This window comes from Rhinopithecus roxellana, chromosome 17, assembly GCF_007565055.1.
Source record: "Rhinopithecus roxellana isolate Shanxi Qingling chromosome 17, ASM756505v1, whole genome shotgun sequence".
NCBI classification, from domain to species: domain Eukaryota; kingdom Metazoa; phylum Chordata; class Mammalia; order Primates; family Cercopithecidae; genus Rhinopithecus; species Rhinopithecus roxellana.
This window is the reverse complement of record NC_044565.1, coordinates 46,985,648-47,000,734: the sequence shown is the minus strand read 5'-3', so window position 1 is coordinate 47,000,734 and position 15,087 is coordinate 46,985,648. Positions and strand designations below refer to the sequence as shown.

The following is a 15,087-nucleotide window of genomic DNA, read 5'->3' as shown; positions in this document are numbered from 1 at the left end:
TTTTAGTTGTGATGAAGTCTGTTTTTCCATTGTTTGTCTTATTGCATGTGCTTTTGGTGTCATAGCTCAGAATCCATTGCCAAATTCGAGGTCATGCAGAGTTGCCCTGTCTATTCTGAGAGTTTTATCAGTTTAGCTCTTACATTGAGACCTTTCATCTACTTTGGAGTAATGTGTGTGTGTGGCGTGAGGCAGGGACTGACTACATTTGTTTGCAGATGGATGTCCACCTACACGTTTGTTCAAGAGACTCTCCTTTCCCCACTGAGTGGTCTCGACACCCTTGTCTAACTCTGCAGGGCAGGGCACGTTCTTGTTCACTCTTGTCTCCCTAGCACCTGGCAAACTGTCTGGCATGCACGTGGCACTCATTACATTCATCAGAAAAGGCTTATGTGGGCAAATCACTGTCTGCAAAGAGACATCTCCGAGAAACAAGGGCTGCAGGAAGGTTGCTTCCACCTCAACGTCAACTTCTGGGAGCTTCTGGGAAGAGGCCCATCCCCCAGGGACCCTGAGTGCCCTGGGGATCACAGACATGTTGCATCTTTCCACCTTTGTCACCAGTGGCTTATTTCTCTTCCCATTTCATTTTAAATACTGTTGACAAATAAATCTTTCTCAAACACACCTCAGATTGCGTCTGTGGGTTGATGATGACCCTCTGTGGTGGAGGGTTGAGGTGTGAGTTCCCCAGCCCACACAATGTCCTCCCCACCTTGCCCTGTGCAGAGCCAGCCTGTGGCGCCACTCGCTGCACCCTTTCATCCTTGCAGTCCAGCTCCAGCCAGTCCGTGGGGCCCCTGAGGCCGGGTCGCCCTCTGCATTCTGAAACCCTTGCCTTTCTCTGGGCAGCGGCTCCCCAAGGCCCAGCATCCTCCATGCTGTTGTCTGCCCTCAGGTTTCCCAAAGGTCTGGGCTCAATGCTGTCCCCTAAGAGGTGCCCACGGTGTTCTTAGGAGGCTGGTGTTCTGCCCACACGCACGCAGGAGTGCACTAAAAAGGGAACAATGTGCTATTCTTTGTTGAGAGAGAATTATACCATTACATTCGTTTGAAAGTGCATTTTAAACAAAAATAACAATTGGTATTACTTCTTCTAGGACATAGAATGTTCGATTCTCTGCTTTTTGAGCTTCTCTGTGCTCAGAAAAACTATTTTGGGAGTATCTCAACTTTGTTCTGCTAAAATCTAACAGAAGCGAAGCGAGAACAGGAGAGCAGGCAGCACTCCCTGGAGGCACGCAGTGACGCCACCGTCCAGGGGAAGCTGCCCTGGCACACGGAGCCTGTTCCTTCCGGGCAGGGAGGCTGTGCTGATGCCAAGGGCACCTCACTGCTCATCGCATTTGACCTGGGTCCACGTGGTCCTGTGCTCAGTGCACGTCCTGAGTTCTGACCCCAGACCTGACACAGCCCTGCCCTTCCAGGTGATCAGGCGGAAAACCTTGTCCTTCCTCGCCTCTGCTCTCCCACCCCTTGCCTCTCCTCCCCCACCCCTTGCCTCTCTTCTGGCATGCACCCTGTCCACCAGCACCCCTGGCCTCCCAGAGCCTTCATCCTGCTCCCTGTGGACCGGCCAGGAGGTTCCGCATGGCTGGGGATGCCCAGGGAACAATCATGGCGGAAGGGGATGCAAACAAGTCCTTCTTCAGGGTCCGTTCACCTGAATTGACTCAGGTCAGCCCAGGCCTCAGGCCCTTCATGGTGGCCCTGCTGCCTCCAGTCCCCCCAGGCCCCAAGATGAGCTTCCTGCAGGTGTCTGCTTGCAGGTGCCTTCTTGGGGTTTCCTCGGGTGCCCTGAGGCCACTGCATTTGCCATTGTCCTTTTCAACGTCCCAGCAGGTGCTCCTCACACTTGCCGCCCTCCCCTGCCAGGTGTGTGCTCACGGGAACACAGAGCAGGTGTGCATCGGGGTCCAGGCTCCAGCTGGGGAGAGGAGGTGTGTGGACAGCGAAGCCGCCTGCTGGGGGACTGTGAGCCTCTGGCCGGGTACCCCAGGCTTATGCAGCCGCCTGCTGTGGGATCGTGAGCCTCTGGCCTTGCACCCCAGGCCTGTGCAACCGCCTGACTCCAGGAGGTCACAGAAGCAAAGGTGACAGAGGCCGGCCAGGCTGAGGAGTGAACCGGGGGATGGGGGCTTTGCCGGGAATTGCCCCACTCCAGGGTCAGTGCCAGCTGTGGAAGGTGTCAAGGTCCAGTTTGGGGAGTTTCTTCCATCTTCAGCATAGAGAATGCCCTGGACGGGGCAGGGGTGAGGGGTGGGGGTCAGGGTGACCTCCCCCTCTGGCTGGGCCCCAGGACGGTTGACAAGGCTCACGGCCGGGGACTAGGAGGAGACAAGACCCTGGCTGGGGTCTCCATGCTGGCTCTGTTCCCAGGCAGGGCTGGGGTAGCCCACAGGTTGGGCTGTGGGGTGGGTAAGGATGTCTCTGGAGCTGACAAAGACCCTCGGCACACACTGAGATGTCACATGGTACAGACTGGCCTTGCAGTCAGTCACTTGTGTTAGGCCGTTCTTGCATTGCTATAAACACCTGATACTGGGTATTTTATAAAGAAAAGACATTTAATTGGCTGGTAGTTCTGCAGGCTGTGGAGGAAGCATGGTGCTGGCATCTGCTTGGCTTCTGGGGAGGCCTCAGGAAGCTTCTAGTCGTGGCAAAGCAGGAGCACGGGGCAGGGGAGGCATCACACACTTTAAACAATCTGCTCTTACAAGAACTCACTCACACTTGAGAAGATGGCACCGAGCCATGAGGGGTCCACCCCTGACCCGAGCACCTCCCACCAGGCCCCACCTCCAGCACTGGGGATCACATCTCAACATGAGGTTTGGGGACAAGCATCCAAACCATCATCACCAGTAGTGAGGAAACACGAGTGACCTGTGAGGGCCGCTATACAAGGTCACCAGAGATGGGCCTGCCCCGACCACAGTGTCGATGGCATCTTCTGTCAGGCCTTGTTGGGAAGCCTTCTATGGCCTCTGACCCATGTGCCACGTGATGTCCCTGGTGAACCCACCAAGCTGGCCCTGTGTTCTGCAGGATGACAGGCGAGAGACCCTTGGTGGCCTCAGGTCAGCTGGGAGCATGGAAGGCTGACAGCTGGCACCAGGGTCAGGGCGTCGTGGGCCCTGAGGCAGCAGTGATGTGGTGTTCCCTCTCGTGGCCGGGGCTCCCATGCATCTCGGCCTCTGTAGGTTCCTCCCGCCCTCTGCGCCCTCAGCCCCCACGCAGCCCTTGTCCTTCCCTTGTCCTAAGTCTTCTGGAGGCGCTGGGGCCTGGCCTGAGCCCCCATCTCACAGGCACCTGGGCTGTGCCCGGGGCTGCTGATTCACAGCAGAGGCAGAGCCGTGTGGAGGCCTCCGAGCTCGTCCTGGGTGTCTCTGCCACAGGCCACAGGGACAGACCTAGCTTCAGGTCCCTGAGTGGGATGGCGGCGTTTGCCAGGACATGTGGGGGCCACCCTCTGCCCTGTGCACAGCCCCTCCCAGAACCTGGTTGTCCCTGGATCATGGGGTCACGGGAGTGCCGAGGGCCAGAGGGCCTCATTGGGGAGCTGGTGAGGTCTCCTGTGTTTTGGTAAAGCTGCCTCATGGTCACCAAGTTGGTGTCCTCAGGAAGAGGAATTGGGGGCTTCGTTCCATCCTGTTAGCGTCAGAGGAGTTCATCGTCCCAGGAGGGGCTTCCTGCTGCCCTGCTCTGGACGCTTCTGTCCCCTGAGCCCTTCTGGGCCACGACTCCCTGCCCCAGGGTAGGCCCTGCCCAGACAGGCCTGCATGGAGGAGCAGCTGCTGGCTGCAAAATGAGGCCAACTGTGCTACTTATGTAATTTATAGAGTAAAATTAACATTTTAAAATATGGAGACTACTTACGTTTTTTAAGTAAACTTTTAATTTTAGAACAGTCTTAGATTTACGTGGAAATGGCACAGGCAGCCCAGAGCCTCTGTGTCCACTGCATCAGGGTCCTCCGGCCGCTGACACCCTCACCTTCGTGCTGCCGGTGCCTTTCTACAGTTGACGAGCCCCTGTCGGGAACTGTTAGTAATGGAATCCACACCTTATTCAGATGCCTGGGCTTGCACCTCGTTTCCCTTTTCTGTCCACGGGTTCCACATGACATTGATCCTGACGTCCCCGGGCTCCTCTGGACTTACCCTCTCCTGGCATTTGGTGACCTACATGGCCTGGAGGAGGGCTGGCCTGGTATTGCGTGATGCACCCCTCACTTGGACGTGCCTGATCTTTACCACAATTCACTGGGAGGAGGACCACAGAGGCGATGTGCTGCTCTCATCTCATGGTGCGGTGAGCACGCACGAGAGTCCTGCCCATGCTGGCCGCGGTCGCCCAGCTGAGGCTGCTGAGGCTTTGCTTTGTCCCCCCCGCTCCACCATGCTGCCTCCGGCTGCGAGTCTGACCCTTGCTGGGTTTGACGGAGACAGGCCATGGGCATCAGGCGGCCAGCTGGGTCCCCAGCCCTGCTGGGTCTTACCTTCCACTTCGTCAGGGTCGGGCCCTGGACGGAGTTTCTCCAGATACTTGGCGAGAGCCCCGCCTCCTGCACTCAGTCTGCCTCTCCCTGTGGTCCCCACAGTTCTGTCCCTGCCGCATATGGCTGCTCCTCCCGACTGCTGAGGGAGGCTTAGGGCCGCCTCCCCATAGGGTGAGGCACATTTCTCTTCCTCTACAAACATGTTAGCTGACACACTGTGTGCAGAGAAGTGTTCAAGGAGGCGCAGGCTCATGACGCGCCCCACCGGGCGGGCAGCCTCTGGCCTCACCGTTGGTTTGGTGCCTCTGTGAGCCTCAATGCAGTGCACAGCCTGCAGGCCCCTGACTTGTTCCCTCATGCGGCATGCGTGCTCAGGACCCTTGGGGCGGCTCTGCTGTCTTGCTAGGTCTGTGGCTCTGCTCTGTCTTGCTGGGTCTGTACACCCTTGCTCCTGCCAGGTCGTAAACTGTAGGCCCAGGGCAGCAAGTCCCCCCAGTGTTGTCAACCGGCACCTGGCACACATGGCCCACCCGTGTTCCTGCCAGCAGCGTTGCTGGCTCCTTCTACCCCAGCTGTTCCCGTGGGGCTGGGACCACCCTTGCTGGTTTTCCTCAGTGTCTTGAGCTCTGTATTTCCCTGATATTGATGGGCACTCTCTTCCACCTGCAGAGACTGGAGGCTGATCTGTCTAAAAATGTTTCTTCTGGCCAGGCGCGCTGGCTCACGCCTGTAATCCCAACACTTTGAGAGGCCAAAGTGGGCAGATCAGGAGTTTGAGACCAGCCTGGCCAACATGGTGAAACCCCATCTCTACTAAAAACAAAAATTAGCCAGGCGTGGTGGCACGTGCCTGTAATCCCAGCTACTTGGGAGGCTAAGGCAGGAAAATTGCTTGAACCCAGGAGGCGGAGCTTGCAGTGAGCCGAGATCGCACCACCGCACTCCAGCCTGGATGACAGAGCGAGACTCTGTCTCAAAAAAAAAAAAAAAAAATGTCTCTCTGCCCCTCACTCTTCCTCACGTGGACCCAGCAGGCCTTTCCCTGCTCTCTTCCGCGTCCTCCCTCTCCAGGCCCCGTCCCATGCTGCTGGGCTTTGTCCTCTGACCATTCTGTGCTCCGTCCCTTCATCCTTCGGCATTAGTTTCTTCTTAAACCTGTATAACACGTTACTTTCAGGGATCTATTTTGACATTTTAGATTTTCCACTTAATTCTTTATACACCCTCTACATTTTCCTTCCTCTGTAGAAACTCATCCTGTCATGAATGCCAGTCACAGCAGTGTGCATTCCACTTGTGCTGGCTCCAAACCGGGACCCTGAGGAGCTGCTGTGGCCTCTCTCCTTCTCTCTTGGTTTTCGGTTGGTTCTTCCTTGTGCTTTCCTGGCTGTCATTTCTTATTTGATGGCTGTATTAGCCCGTTCTCATGCTGCAACTAAAGGCATGCTCGAGACTGGACAATTTATAGAGAAAAGAGGTTTGTGTAATTGACTTATGGTTCTGCATGGCTGGGGACACCCAGGGAACAATCATGGTGGAAGAAATGCAAATAAGTCCTTCTTCACATGGTGGCAGGAGAGAGAACGAGAGCCCAGTGAAGGGGAAGCCCCTTGTGAAACCATCAGATCTCATGAGAACTCACTGTCACGAGAACAGGATGGGGGAAGCTGCCCTGTGATTCAGTTATCTCCACTTGTTCCTTCCACGACATGTGAGGGTTGTGGTAACTACGACTCAGGAGGAGATGTGGGTGGGGACACAGCCAAACCACGTCATTGCCCATCCTGGTGTGTGCGATGGACCTGCAGCCACGTGGGGGTGCTGATGGCTGCTGTCCCACAGAGCAGACTGACAGCAGCCCAGGCCAGCCGGTGCCAGTGGGAACCGTCCTGGGGATGCTCCTGCTTCCCTGGGCAGGGCCTGAGCCCTGTGTCAGCATGGGACCCACCACCTGGAAATGGCCAGAGTTTTCTGGCCGCTGCCCCAAGTTGAAGCCGAGTGTCTATGAAGGAGTCACACCCCAAGGCTGCTCCTGAGGCTGTCACTAAGGGCTCAGGGGAGCCTGGGACTGCCACATGGGGTCTGGCCTCCTGGGGAGAGAACTGTCCTCCACACTGCAGCCATGGGAGGGATAAGACTGGAAGACACTGGGGGTGTCCTGGGCACACCCTGTGGGGCAGAGGAGAGTGGAGCCCGTCCCCAGGGTGTGGCCCAGAGCCGGGAGTGATTCTGGGCTGAGTGCTGAGCTGGTTGCACTTCCAGCAGTATGAGAAACATCGTGAAAGGAATTCCTGTTGTGTCCACTGCTGGCTGAGAATCAGCCCTGAGGCTGGGTGTGGTGGCTCACTCCTGTAATCCCAACACTTTGGGAAGCCAAGACGGATGGATCACTTGCGGTCAGGAGTTCGAGACCAGCCTGGGCAGCATGGTGAAACCCCATCCCTACTAAAAATACAAAATAGCCAGCTGTGGTGGCACACACCTGTAATCCCAGCTACTTGGGGGGCTGAGGCAGGAGAATTGCTTAAACCTGGGAGGTGGAGGTTGCAGTGAGCTGAGATTGCACCACTGCACTCCAGCCTGGGCAACAGAGCAAGACTCTGTCTCCAAAAAAAAAAAAAAAAAAAAACTGCCCTGAGTCACGGGGGTCAGGTAACAAGAGTGAAGAGCCTGGCTGAGCCATGGGGGTGTAGTTCTGCCCTTCGGGGAGAGCTGGGCTCCAGGGGAAAGGCAGGGTACCTGTCCACCTCCTTTCAACAGTTGCCATTTTTACTTATGTGAGCCTTGGATTCTCTTTCCCATTTAAACTGTGGGTCCTGCAGGGGCCCACGAGGGTTGAGATTTAAGGGCATGGTGTGTGCAGCGGACTGTCACAACCAGCAACATCCTCAGGAGGCCCAGGCTGCAGCACGTGGCACCATGGGCAGGAGGAGGTCCTGGCCCTGCCAAGCCTCAGCCTCTCTCCCTAGAGTGCTGAGCTCTGGGGGTTCGAGGTGCACCATGTTGGTGTCCCTGTGTTTCTGACAATGGGAGACATTGACACTTCGTATCCTGGGCTGAGGTCAAGGGTCTCCCAGGAGAGTTGCCCTGGAGCTCAGGACCAGAGAGTCCACGAGGGGAAGCCAGTGCTGGGAACCCCTGGCGGGTCCCTCCAGGTTCCGTGTGAGCCGGTGCTGGGTATCCCTGGCTGGCCCCTCCAGGTTCCGTGTGAGCTGGTGCTGGGGACCCCTGGCTGGCCCCTCCAGGTTCCGTGTGAGCCGGTGCTGGGGACCCCTGGCTGGCCCTTTCAGGTTCCGTGTGAGCCGGTGCTGGGGACCCCTGGCTGACCCTTTCAGGTTCTGTGTGAGCCGGTACTGGGAACCCCTGGCTGGCCCCTCCAGGTTCTCTGTGGTGTGGTGATTTGGGATGTCCATGGAGAGAAGGAAGGGAGACAGGGGTGAGGCCCTCGAGAGGAAGAGTGAGTCTGCCATAGCATCTGGGGCTGGGACCTGCAGAGGCTTCTGGGTGGTCCCAGCCCTCCCTGCGGTGGGGTTTCCCTTAGTGGTGCTGTGGAAGCAGAGAGGGACGCAGGGCCAATTGGAAGAAGGCGTCCAAGCCCTTCAGAGACCTGGACGAGCAGAGGGAGACACCTTGGCTCTGGGTGGAGACCAAAGTTCCACCGAGATGCCTGGTTCTCCTTAAATGCATCCACAGGCTCCGTGCGGAGCCAACAAAGAGGTGATTCTCAGTTTCACAGGGAAGAACCAAGGGTCAGGAATGGCTTCAACACATGCCTGAGGGAGAGGAGTGTGTGGCTTTGGAAGCAACTTTACAAAGTTACGTAACTAAGACACTGCTCCAGCAGAGACAGAGATGGATGGATCAGCAAAGCCAGCTAGGGGCTCAGACACACTTACAGAAACTCGATTTTTTTTTTTTTTTTTTTTTGAGACCTCGCTGTCACCTAGGCCTAAGTGCAGTGGCGTGATCTCAGCTCCCTGCAACCTCTGCTTCCTGGGTTCAAGGGATTCTCCTGCCTTGGCCTCCTGAGTAGCTGGGATTACAGGCACACACCACCACGCCCAGCTAATTTTTGTATTTTTAGTAGAGACGGGGTTTCACCATGTTGACCAGGCTGATCTTGAACTCCTGACCTCAGGTGATCTGCCTGCCTCGGCCTCCCAAACTGCTGGGATTACAGGCGTGAGCCACTGCGCCTGGCCAGAAACTAGATTTAAGATAGAGCTGCCATTGTCTATCACTGAGGAAACAAAGCTATTTAACAAGCTGTCCTAAGATCCATCTGGGAAATGATCCATCTGTCTATCCATCTGGGAAAATGAAATTTCACACAGTAAACAAAAATCAATGCAGGCAGATTAATGACTTCAGTGTGAAAATCAACTTAGAATATCTGCCGGGCATAGTGGCTCCTGCCTGTAATCCCAGCACTTTGGGAGGCTGAGGCAGAAGGATCACAAGGTCAGGAGTTTGAGACCAGCCTGACCAACATGATGAAACCCCGTCTCTACTACAAATACAAAAATTAGCCGGGCATGGTGGTGCATGCCTGTAATCCCAGCTACTCAGGAAGCTAAGGCAGGAGAATCGCTTGAATCCGGGAAGCAGAGGTTACAGTGAGCTGAGATCGCGCCACTGCACTCCAGCCAGGGCAATAGAGCAAGACTCCATCTCAAAAAAAAAAAAAAGAAAGAAAGAAAGAAAAAAGGAAATATCTGTGACCTAGAAGTAGGGAAGTTTTCTTAAAAAAGGTCAAAAGGGCCAGGCACGGTGGCTCACGTCTGTAATCCCAGCACTTTGGGGAGGCCGAGGCAGATGGATCACCTGAGGTCAGGAGCTTAAGACCAGCTTGGCCAACATGGTGAAACCCCATCTGTACTAAAAATACAAAATTAGCCGGGCATGGTGGCAGGCGCCCATAATCCCAGCTACTTGGGAGACTGAGGCATGAGAATTGCTTGAACCCAGGAGGCAGAGGTTGCAGTGAGCCAAGATTAGACCACTGCACTGTAGCCAGGTGACAAAGCAAGACTCCATCTCAAAAAAAAAAAAAAAAAACAAGAAAACGAAAACAGGAGAAATCATGAAGGAAAGATTTATGAATTCAACCAGTTCAACCATATTAAAATTAAAAACTTATTTTCAGCAAAAGGTACCATGAAAAGTGAAAAGACAAGCCACACAGCCAGAGATCTTTAGAGCAGACAGTGGAGCGGGAGGCGTCACCTAGGACGTGCGCTTCTAAATACACAACGCCGGCAGATCAGTAAGAAAATTGTAATGGGAAAGCCGTGTGTGTCTGGCGAGTGAGGAATGTCAGTGGCTTAGGAACATGAGGAAATGCTTGTCCACATTAATAATTAGAAAAATTAAAACCACATACATGGGGTTCATTGTACTAATCTCTATATTTTTGTGCATGTTTGAAATTTTCCATCATACATTTTGAAAGCAAAAATGGGGGTGAGGTAAAATTACACCAAATTCCACAACTAGTAACCCCCTCCTGTGTGTGTGCGTGTGTGTGTGTGTGTAGACACATCTTTCTCTGTCACCCAGGCTGGAGTGTAGTGGTGCGATCTCAGCTCACTGCAACCTCTGTTTCCCAGGCTCAAGCCATCCTCCCACCTCAGCTCCCTGAGTAGCTAGGACCAGAGGTGCACCCACCATGCCTGGCTAATTTTTGTATTTTTTGTAGAGATGAGGTTTCACCATGTTGCCCAGGCTGGTCTCAAACTCCTAAGTTCAAGTGATCCGCCCACCTTGGCTTCCCAAAGTGCTGAGATTACAGGCATGAGCCACTGTGCCCAGCCAGGTAACCTCTTTTAATATTTGGCTTTAGACTTCCAGTAACTTTCTACACAACTATATACATATGAACACATATGCCACTTCTAAAAATAAAGCTATATCACTTTATCTCATTATAAACTGTGACTGTCCTTCCTTGTCATTAACTTTGCATTTGAATTAAAACACCCCTGCAGGGAGATACCTTTTATCCCCTTGAGTGATGTGCTGCACAGGCCAGTATCAGAGTGCAGATACTTCATGGAAACATTGCCCACTAAATCCTTAAAACTTGAAAACTGGACACTTGGAAAGATTCATTGCATGTCATACTTGGAATACGCACCATTTTATAGGAAGATAATGTGTGGTTTTTTTTTTTCTCAAATGACAGTAGCAATCTTGTGAATATTGTGGAACACTTGGAAAATACAGAAAAATAGAAACCTCCGTAACCTACCGCCCCCACAACAGCACTGCCAGCATGACAAATTCTTTATCGTGCGACTCTTAGAATTCCAGCCAGCAAGGGCAGACTGTGTGCTGGCCAGCTCCGTGGAGCATGCAGGCAAGAAGCGTCCACGATGCTGAAAGTCGTGGGTGAAAGTGGAAGAGAAACAGGATGTCATGGGCCTTAAGGAATCCCCACGAGATCCTCGTAGCCGGAGAGACGATACAGGATGCTGCAGTGGGGAACCCTGGTGGGCACCCAGTCCCGCCTAGGCCTGTGCCTCCACGGTTGTCTCCTGAGCTGCTCAGCCCACAGTGCGGGCGCCTCGCCTCATTCTCCTCCTGTGGCCAGACCCCTGAGCCAGCTCCTTCCTCACATAAGGCCCTGAGCACACCCACCTCATGGCCCCACATGGAGTGTCCCTCGGTGTGTTCTGCCTGCGGCACCCAAACACGGAGGGGCAAATTGCGCCCAGTGGCCAGGGCCTGAAGGAGGGCTTGGGTGGCGGGGCGTGTTTCTCAGCTGCTCATCTGCTTCAGCAAGAAACAGATCCAGAACCCGAAGGGCTGCTGCTGGGGCTGCTGCCACTGGGTGAGGGCCCGGCTTCCCCAGCTGGCCTCTAGGGGGTGGCACGGACAGACTCCGCCTGGATCCTTGGTGCTGCACGATCTGGTGCGCTGCGCGTCACAGCCCGTTTTCAGAGCTGCCGTGCCCCTGGCCTGGTTTCAAGGGGTGGGATGTGGGATAAAGGTCGCCCCCGCAGCCAGTCTGTGCAGGCCACCCGGGGGGGGGGGGGGCTCTTTCTGTCCTTGACCTGGGGGAGCCGCAGGCGGCCCCCACTAGCCTGTCTGGGCCTGTTGTCCGCTGGCCCTTCTGCCCTCACCACTCGCCTCTCCTTCTGCTGAGCCCCTGGGATTAGTGCCTTTTCCCTGGAAACAAGACCCCTTACCAACCCGGTGATGGTGAGGACCAGGCCTGTCACAGGGTTGAGAGACGGATGCACAGGCCCATGGTGACACCTCCCGGCAGTGGCTTTGCTGAGATGTGCTCTGTGCCTCTAAGAGTTTTTATTTCTGTGTAGAAACGTGGAAGAGGCCTGAGAAACATTACTGAGTTGGAGGCTGTGCCCTCCAGCGGGGTTCTGAGGGCCGGGTGGTAGCTGTGCCGCTCAGCGGGGGTCTGAGAGCTGGGTGGAGCTGTACCCCCCAGCGGGGTTCTCAGGGTTGGGTGGAGACTGTGCTGCCCAGCGGGGGTCTGAGGGCTAGGTGGAGACTGTGCCCCCCAGCGGGGTTCTCAGGGCTGGGTGGAGACTGTGCTGCCCAGCGGGGGTCTGAGGGCGGGGTAGAGACTGTGCCCTCCAGCAGGGTCTGAGGGCCAGCTGGGCTCTTGGCCTTGCTGCTCTGGGGGCCCTTGGGAGAACACATCTTGGGAGCCCAGCAGCACTTAGCTGGGCCTGAGGCCCCTCCAGACCCGACCCAGAGTGGAGGTGGTGGTCCAGTTGCATCAGAGGGGCTACTGAGCAGGTGTGCAGTTGAGCAAGTGTGCAGTGGTGACTCACAGGCCCTTGCCACGATCCTGCAGGACGGAGCGGTGGGCAGTGGGGTTGTGTCCTGGGTGCCTGTGAGGACAGAAACCTGCAACCACAACCAGTATGTCCCCACCTGGCGTGGGGCCCAGGACCCCCAGAGGGCTGCACCAGCCTGGGGTGCTGGAGGCTCCGGGGGCCTCCCTGGGTGCGGGTGCTCAGGAGCGCAGCAGTCAGGGGCGGACTGGGCTTGAGTTTGCTGTCCTCTGTGACGGGATTTCTGGGTTTTGCAGCCGGGGCTGGAGCCGGGGTCTGCAGGGGTGGGAGGCGCGGGTCCCGGACGCCGTGGATCCAGCCGCCCTAACGCTGTCTCTCCCCAGGTTGGAGTGGGTGGAGATCATCGAACCGCGCACCCGCGAGCGCATGTACGCCAACCTGGTCACCGGTGAGTGCGTGTGGGACCCGCCGGCCGGCGTCCGCATCAAGCGCACCAGCGAGAACCAGTGGTGGGAGCTGTTCGACCCCAACACGTCCCGCTTCTACTACTACAACGCCAGCACGCAGCGCACGGTGTGGCACCGGCCGCAGGGCTGCGACATCATCCCGCTGGCCAAGCTGCAGACACTGAAACAGAACACGGAATCCCCGCGCGCCTCAGCCGAGAGCAGCCCCGGGCGCGGCAGCAGCGTCAGCCGCGAGGGCAGCACCAGCTCCTCCCTGGAGCCCGAGCCCGACGCCGAGAAGGCGCAGGAGTTGCCAGCGAGGACCGGGCGGCCCGCGGCATATGGGGCCGTGAAGGAGGACAGCGGCAGGTGAGGGCGGGGGCAGGTGCTGTGGGCGGGGCCAGGTGAGAGCAGGACTGGTGAGGGTGGTGGGTGGGGTCGGGTGAGGGCTGTGGGCAGGGACCCAGGGGACTCAGTGTCCCTGCGAGTGGCCAGAGCCTCGTCCTTGGCTGTGGCAGTCACCGCTGCTGTCCCCAGTGAGCACTTTCTTGTCTCTCTGGGCAGCACAGCCTGGTGCTCAGCCTCAGGTTTCTGGGTCCTCCAACCCTCCCCCTCGCTGGCCCAGCCCTGGCAGGTGGTGGTTCCTGAGGGCAGTGTCTGAGGGGCTCACCCAGCTCTCTCTGCTGATGGTAGATGCAGATGTGGGGATTTGGGTGCAGGTGTGGGGTGTGTGGACCTGGGGGACCCAGGTGGGGGGTGCAGATCAGTGTGGACACAGCTGAGGGGTCTGAGCAGGCTTGGAGGTGGCCCTCCCAAGTCACAGTGGCTCTGAAGGAGCACAGCCTATGTTGGTGGGAGCCAAGGAGACCCCTGCCCTCAGAAGCAGGAAGAGGTCAGGGTAGAGCGCAAGGGCCCCCAGGTGAGTGCACCTTAGGAAGCGAGTCCAGAGAGGACAGTGGGGAAGGGCTGAGGCAGGTGGCAGATGGGCAGGACAGTGGGGAAGAGCTAAGGCAGGTGCCTCATGGCGGGTACAGGGTGTGCTCTGGGGTCCCATGGGGTCATGGATGGCGAAGGTAAGACTCTGGCCCAGGGACAGGAGGCCGGGCCTTCCCAGAGCCCAGGCTGTGGTCCAGGGCAGACAGAAGCCTGGCCGCTGCAGGGGCGGATAGAGGCTCCTCGGAGAGGATGGAGGAGAGGCTGGACCCCAGGGAGAGAAAGGCAGGGGATTGGTCTCCCCCAGTACCAGAGTTTCGGTGCTTGGCTGAGGTTGCCAGGGGAGCTGAGGCCCAGGGGATTTCTGCAGAGGTGGGAAGGAGCCTGTTGGACTGTTGGGCTCATCTGAGGCTTCAGAAGAGGGACTCAGAGCATACCACAGAGCTTAGAGGACAGCAGGCTTCCATCCCACCCTGCCGAGGTGCAGGCACAGAGGGAGGCGGGCAGCAGGTTTACCCTGTGGACCCAGCCTGGCAGGATGAAAGGGAGGCCAGGGATGGAGCCTGCTGCAGACTGGGCAGGAGGCAAATCAGGTGTGGAGGAGCCACTGGAGCACACCGGGAAGATGGTATTGACGTCGGCATTCAGGGCAGAGTGAGCAGTGGAGGCTCGGGTGTGGCGTGGGTGCAGTGCAGAAGGTGGGCACAGGGAGGACCAGGGCCTGTATTTCACATCCCACCAGCAAATATGAGGGTTCAAAGTTATCCACAGCCTTACCAACACTACTTACTTTCCTTTTTAGATTTCTTTTAGCTATTGTAGCCGCTGTGAAATGTCTCATTGTAGTTTTGGTTTGCATTTCCTTAATGACTAATGACATTGAGCCTTTTTTCACTTTCTTCTTTTTTCTTTTTTTTTTTTTTTGAGACGGAGTCTCACTCTGTTGCCCGGGCCGGAGTGCAATGGCGCCATCTCGGCTCACTGCAGGCTCCGCCTCCCAGGTTTACACCACTCTCCTGCCTCAGCCTCCCTGGTAGCTGGAACTGCAGGTACCCACCACCATGCCCGGCTAATTTTTTGTATTTCTAGTAGAGACGGGGTTTCACCATGTTAGTCAGGATTGTCTCGATCTCCTGACCTCGTGATCCACCCACCTCAGCCTCCAAAGTGTTGGGATTACAGGCCCCTTTTTTCACTTTCTTGATAGTATCATTTGAAAAACAAAGGTTTTTGTTGTTTTTGTTTTGTTTGTTTTTGAGACAGTGTCTCTGTCTCTGGGGCTGGAGTGCAGTGGTGCAATCTTAGCTTACTGCAGCCCCCGCCTCCTGGGCCCAAGTGACCCTCTCACCTCAGCCCCCCAAATAGCTGGGACTACAGGCACATGCCACCACACGTGACTAATTTTTGTATTTTTTTTGTAGAGATGGGGGTTTCACTGTGT

At 56.3% G+C, this 15,087-nt stretch overlaps 1 protein-coding gene across 2 annotated transcripts in view; it reads left to right on the top strand.

Moving 5' to 3' along the window:
• ARHGAP39 (Rho GTPase activating protein 39) overlaps positions 1-15,087 on the top strand; it is a 153,929-nt gene that overhangs the window by 95,485 nt on the left and 43,357 nt on the right. The window contains exons 1-2 of one of the 2 annotated variants that reach the window (XM_010375196.2): positions 11,269-11,336; positions 12,651-13,082. In XM_010375196.2, the coding sequence (XP_010373498.1) occupies positions 12,694-13,082 (389 nt within the window). In that variant the 5' untranslated portion in view covers positions 11,269-11,336; positions 12,651-12,693. Of the gene's footprint in view, positions 1-11,268; positions 11,337-12,650; positions 13,083-15,087 lie in introns of those variants that run through there. The other variant, XM_030921776.1, reaches the window with a different exon arrangement.